Source organism: Haplochromis burtoni, unplaced genomic scaffold (assembly GCF_018398535.1).
Source record: "Haplochromis burtoni strain Fernald_Lab_line unplaced genomic scaffold, NCSU_Asbu1 Contig_559, whole genome shotgun sequence".
Lineage (NCBI taxonomy): Eukaryota > Metazoa > Chordata > Actinopteri > Cichliformes > Cichlidae > Haplochromis > Haplochromis burtoni.
In genome coordinates this window covers 146,788-152,374 of record NW_024582920.1, presented here as the reverse complement: position 1 = coordinate 152,374, position 5,587 = coordinate 146,788, and the positions used below count along the sequence as shown (strand labels likewise).

At 34.8% G+C, this 5,587-nt stretch overlaps 1 protein-coding gene across 1 annotated transcript in view; it reads right to left on the bottom strand.

Annotated features, from left to right (window-relative positions):
- Window positions 1-1,653: 1,653 nt before the first annotated feature.
- ptprb (protein tyrosine phosphatase receptor type b) overlaps window positions 1,654-5,587 on the bottom strand; it is a 51,179-nt gene continuing 47,245 nt past the window's right edge. Inside the window, exons 38-40 of the mRNA XM_005947888.2 lie at window positions 5,360-5,495; window positions 3,916-4,036; window positions 1,654-3,719 (exon numbers count right to left, since the gene is read on the bottom strand). Of these exons, the coding sequence (XP_005947950.1) occupies window positions 3,697-3,719; window positions 3,916-4,036; window positions 5,360-5,495 (280 nt within the window). The 3' untranslated portion in view covers window positions 1,654-3,696. The remainder of the gene's footprint in view (window positions 3,720-3,915; window positions 4,037-5,359; window positions 5,496-5,587) is intronic.

Genomic DNA, 5,587 nt, shown 5'->3' with positions numbered 1-5,587 from the left:
GTATTTAAGCCTGGGCCCCAGTCAGGCCTTTGTCTGTTTGCTTACATTTATGTTTCTTAGTAATTGTGTTCAGACAATTTTGGATTCCTGCTATTTTTTTTCATTGGTTTTTTCTGGTACCTGTTTTGAACAAATTCTTCTACATCATCAAACAAAAACAAAAACAAAAAAATGGATTATATAGATAGTCCATGGATCCCAAAGATATTGCAAAACGCCAGTAAAAAGAAATATATCCTGTACAGAGAATTTATAAAGTGCAGACCTAAAGAAATGTGAATGATGATTTTAATAAATTCTTTGTAAGTTTCAGATGAGACCTAGCTGATAAAATTACTGCTTTGAGAAAGAGCAGAGGAGCAAATAGAAGAAAAATCCTAATTAAATGTTTCTAACAGCACAAGAGGATAATACAATAATTGATGTTGTAGAGAGATGTCAGGACAAAATCTCAACTAACTGAAATGGTATTGATATGAAAACTGTTAAAAATGTAATTGAATGATTTTAAAAACCTCCAACCTTCATCTGCAATCTGTCATTATAAGGCGGTACAATACAAAATGAATAGGCCTGTTTCTCTACACTCACGATTCACCCAAACACTAGTGAAATACTTTATTGATAGACTGGATAAATATTTAAATGAACACAAACTATTAATAGAGCGTTGACATGGATTTATGTCAAACTGATTAATGTTTAATGCATTAATTGAACTAAATGAAGAAATCACAAATTGTATCAGTCAAAGAAAGTATGCACATGGAGTCTTTATTGACTTGAAGAAAGCTGTTGACACACTTGCCAATCACATATTAATTGATAAATTGGAAATGTATGGTATTAGATGGGTGGCGTTGGACTGGATGAAAAGTTACATAAACAACAGGCAACAGTTTATGAAGGTGGGAGAACATTAATCAAACTTTTAAACCTTGCTTGTGGAGTTATATGGGGTCTAAACCTCTAGATCATCAGATATATTGCGGTTCATTTTATTTGCAAATGATACAAATAATCTTTATCATGGAGAAAATTCACAGCAGCTTTTAGTAAATTCACATAAGAATTTACTAAAAACAAGTTATCACTGAATTTAAGCAAAACTAAAATTCTATCCATCCAACCATATTTTTCCGCTTATTCGGGGCCGGGTCGTGGAGGCAGCAGCCCAAGCAGAGAAGCCCAGACCTCCCTCTCCCCAGCCACCTCCTCCAGCCTATGCGGGGGACACCAGGGCTTTTCCAGGCCAGCCGAGAGATATAATCTCTCCAGCGTGTCCTGGGTCTGCCCTGGGGCCTCCTCCCGGTGGGACATGCCTGGAAAACCTCACCCAGGAGGCGCCCAGGGGGCATCCTTCTCAGATGCCTGAACCACCTCAACAGGCTTCTTTCGATGTGGAGGAGCAGCGGCTCTACTCTGAGCCCCTCCCGAATGGCCGAACTTCTCACCCTATCTCTAAGGGAGAGGCCAGCCACCCTTCGGAGGAATTCCGAAGTTTTTTTTATTTTAAATTTCAAATATCTATATATTTGAAATATCATTATCTTAAAAATGTTAAACATGGAGAATGATTTAAGCAGCATTTGAAAATGTGTGCATAATATTTATGAGCTACTGTAACCTTTCACCCAAAGAAAAAAGGCCACAAACAGTGAGGCAGATATTTTTATTCAGCACTTTATGATCAAGTTTACAACAACAGGACAGCAAATTCTAAAACTCAATTACACATTTTCTTAGGGCCTGGTTATTTAAATCCAAATCACTTTCATGAATCCATCACGATATGACAAACATAATAAAGTTTACATAAAACAATCCAGCAGGTCGAATGTATCAGAGAAAATCTTTAAAAAAAGAAAAAGTGCAGACCAGCTTTCATAATAATGAATTTAGCCATAGTATTTTAAATGTAATGTAAATGTAAAATGCCATATCATAATACTATAAAATAAAATATATTGCATTGGCAGAGGTAATTTAAAATGAAAATCCTCCAGCAAAAAAAATCTCTGCTTTTTCTAGAAACGTATACAATCACAAAAGTCAAATTCTTTCACAATATTTATAATGATGGTTTTATTAAGAAAACATGAGGTTTCTGCATTGTATTCATACTTCAGTCTTTTATGTTTAAAGTTTAAATGGTTTACAAGCATTAATTACATTAAATTAATTACATTTCCAACTCCAGAGCTTTCTTCTCAGGCTAGTAAAGTAGCTTAATGTGATATTGAGTATTTTCACTATTATTATTTTTTTAATCCTCTGAGAAACAGGCTACTGTCAATTTAAGGCCCCTCCCCTCTCTTAAAACTTATCTTATGATTAGCCAGCTTTCAGAAGCCAGTTGAGGGGCGGCACTTGGAGCTTGTGATCTGTACTAAAAGGACTTTTCTTTACAGGGATTACATTTGCATACCTCAGTATTTAAAACTTTCGCCACGTTTAACATGAATGTCTAATGCTGTATTATAAAATATATGACAGAGAATAAAGCCTCTTTAAAGTCTGAATACAGCAGGTTATGTTTGCTTGCAGCTACTCAACAGGTATAAAAGAGAAACAGAAGTATTACACAACCAGGCAGTTGTTGACAGACATATATATTCATCATATTGTAAAAAAGAAAAAAAAAGAGTATTACATCTATATTTACATACAGCAATATGTGTGTTTAGAATTTTTAAATAAACAGCTTATATGGAGCAGTGAGTGAGAACATACTGGAGGGTATAAAAAATAGATGGCTCTTTCCTTCCCTGCTGTCACTCAGTTATTATTTGGATCACAACAACCTGAGCTCAACCAGTGCCTACATTAAAGGGACTCCACTATGTTTTTCAGTGAGTTTAAATCCATTTCTAACAATTTAATTTTTCAAAGTTTGTTGTTTTTGTTGACAATAAACTATATATTTTTTTAACATTTAGGATTCAGATAGGGCTGAATTTGATCGATCATTTGTGCCTTCTCTCTGTAGGTTTGAGTCAAAGCAGTCCTGTAAATTGAGCTGTTCCTGTATGTTTAGCTGGTGGACTTTGCTGGACTGTCAGGTGGATTTAGGAAAAAAGAAGAAAGAAATCCAATTTGCATGCCAATCTGAGCTCAGATGCAGATTATTTAACAGGTACTCACAGTTCTTAAACAGCTTTACGGAAGATGATTTATTCAAAATTACAGAAATGACTATATAATTATAATAATATGCTGCACAATTATCATTCAATCCTTTTTTAAAACATATAAACGTATGGTTAAAAATAATAAGTGTCAGATGTTTTAATGGTTTTGGATTCTTGTGTTGAATAAAATCAGACTGTAGATTTAGTGGAAAGTCTGTGAGGTGTTATTTGCTAAATTTACTAAATTTTAAAAACTTTTCTCAGATTGTGCTGATCACCAGCTGATCACCAGCTCTAGCTACGAAAGTCTTCCCTGCAGCGCCAACAAACCCAGAACCTCCGACTTGTCTTATGCTTTGTTTTTATTTAATCCCAAATCTGCACTTTAATTTCTACTTTTCCTCAATGAATTTGTTGCTGTAAAACCAGTGATTCAGAGTGCAAGACCTACAGCCCTGAAAAAATGTTTTTACAATCTTGGACTTATTTATTTATATTCCCTGTTTTGTCCGTTTCTTGTGTTGGAATGTTTCCTCGTTTTGATCGCATGAACATCGTCATCTCTTTAGCGTCCAGTGTAAATGAAATCTGAGAAAACAAAGGGACAAAAAAGGGAAAAAAATGACTATGATTTATGTGTGCTGCAGACAAATACACAGTTTCTACTGAAATATATAAATGCAGTTTCAGTTCAACTGTCAAACACAGAAATGGGATGGTTCACGTCCACAGGTGGACTGTTTCATTTCTGGACTCCGATGACAAATGTTAGAAACAGTCTCACCTCTGCAGTACTCAGGGTTGAAATTTTCATAGATGGGGTAGAGAGGGTTCTCCTGTTCGCTGCGATGCTTTCTGGCTCTTAGGACATCCCGAATACACTGATACAGGAAGGCATACTGGCACTGCAATGCAACAAGACCGTTATAATGTTGTAATAAACACCTTCCGGTGCTTTTAGAGCATTCACTGCAGAATTCATTCATGTCCCATGGAAAACACAGACGTTAATTTCACTAACCAATAATTTGTCAGTTTCCATCAATAACCTTTTTTATTTCTGACAAAAACACGACGATAACAAAATAAAAACTAATGCAAAAGGACAAAATACTATTGATCCTTTCGTCAGCAAATAAAATTGAATTGACTAAAACACATGATTAAGACTAAATCTAAAACTAAATCAGCTTTGTTTTTTCTTTATTTTTCCTTTCCTTTCCCTCAGGTCATCTGGATCCGTTTTTTTATCAGTTCCCAGTCAGAACCAGACACGGAGAAGCTGCATTCAGCTTTTATGCTTCTTATATCTGGAACAAACTCCCAGAAAGCCTCAGATCAGCTGAAACACTCAGTTTATTTAAATCCAGGTTGAAGACTCACCTATTCTCAACTGCATTTGAATAAAACACCAAATCCACACTTTTAAGCTTAAATTTCAAAACTTAAATTTTAACTGCTGATATCTACTGTTCTGATTTTATCTACTGTTTTGCTTTTTTTTTTTAATCAATTTTAAATCATGCTTTTTATTTGTTTTTGTTTTTAATGTCTCTGTAAAGCACTTTGAATCACCTTGTTGTTGAATTGTGCTATATAAATAAACTTGCCTTGCCTTTATTTGTTTGATCCAGGTTTGATCAAGATTGACAATTTAGTATTATAATATTGTAATATTAATAGTTGAACTTGTTTTTTATGTACAATAGTATTTTTTTTGATTCGCTACAAACTGGTTTGGGTGTGGTAACGTCATAAACTGTTTTTTCAAAACCAATTTGCATTCAATATTTACTAAAAAGGAGGATAACATCCTATTTTTAAATCTTTATTGGTAGTTAAATTCTAGATTAGGTCAATATTTCCTGATGTTTCTTGTCTAATAGTTTCAGTTTTAATGATGTATTACCATAAACCATGCAGATTTATCAATAGCCAATAAAATCTGGTTTCTTTTCTTCCAATTATTTGTTTTTTTGCGCCTGGTTTATTTCAAAGTCTATTGTTGTTTGCCTTTGCTTCCATGTGGGACTATCCTTAATCATATTCTAATAAGTAAAATTGAAATAATGACTAAAATACCTGCTAAACATAATGAGATGAACTGAAGTGCTACAATCACTGGTCTAAGTGGGAGAAATGTCTGGTGTACAAGTTGAAATCAAATAGTCAAACGAATGTCCTAGAATTCCAAGCTAAATACTTAAATATTTGAATGTAGCTCTTACCTCAGTCTGGACCATGTGCTGGCGGTGCAGGCGGAGGTCGAACACGCAGCCGTAAAGGTCGATGGCTCCTTTGGAGTCCAGCTGCTGCAGAACCCGATCCAAAGCAATGAAGGTCCCTGTGCGCCCGACTCCAGCACTAACAAGCAAAAGCATCCAGTTATCAAAGATCTTAAACAGAGAATCAAAGAAGGTTCAAGGACTCAATAGTTCACTTCTTTTTTTTTTTTT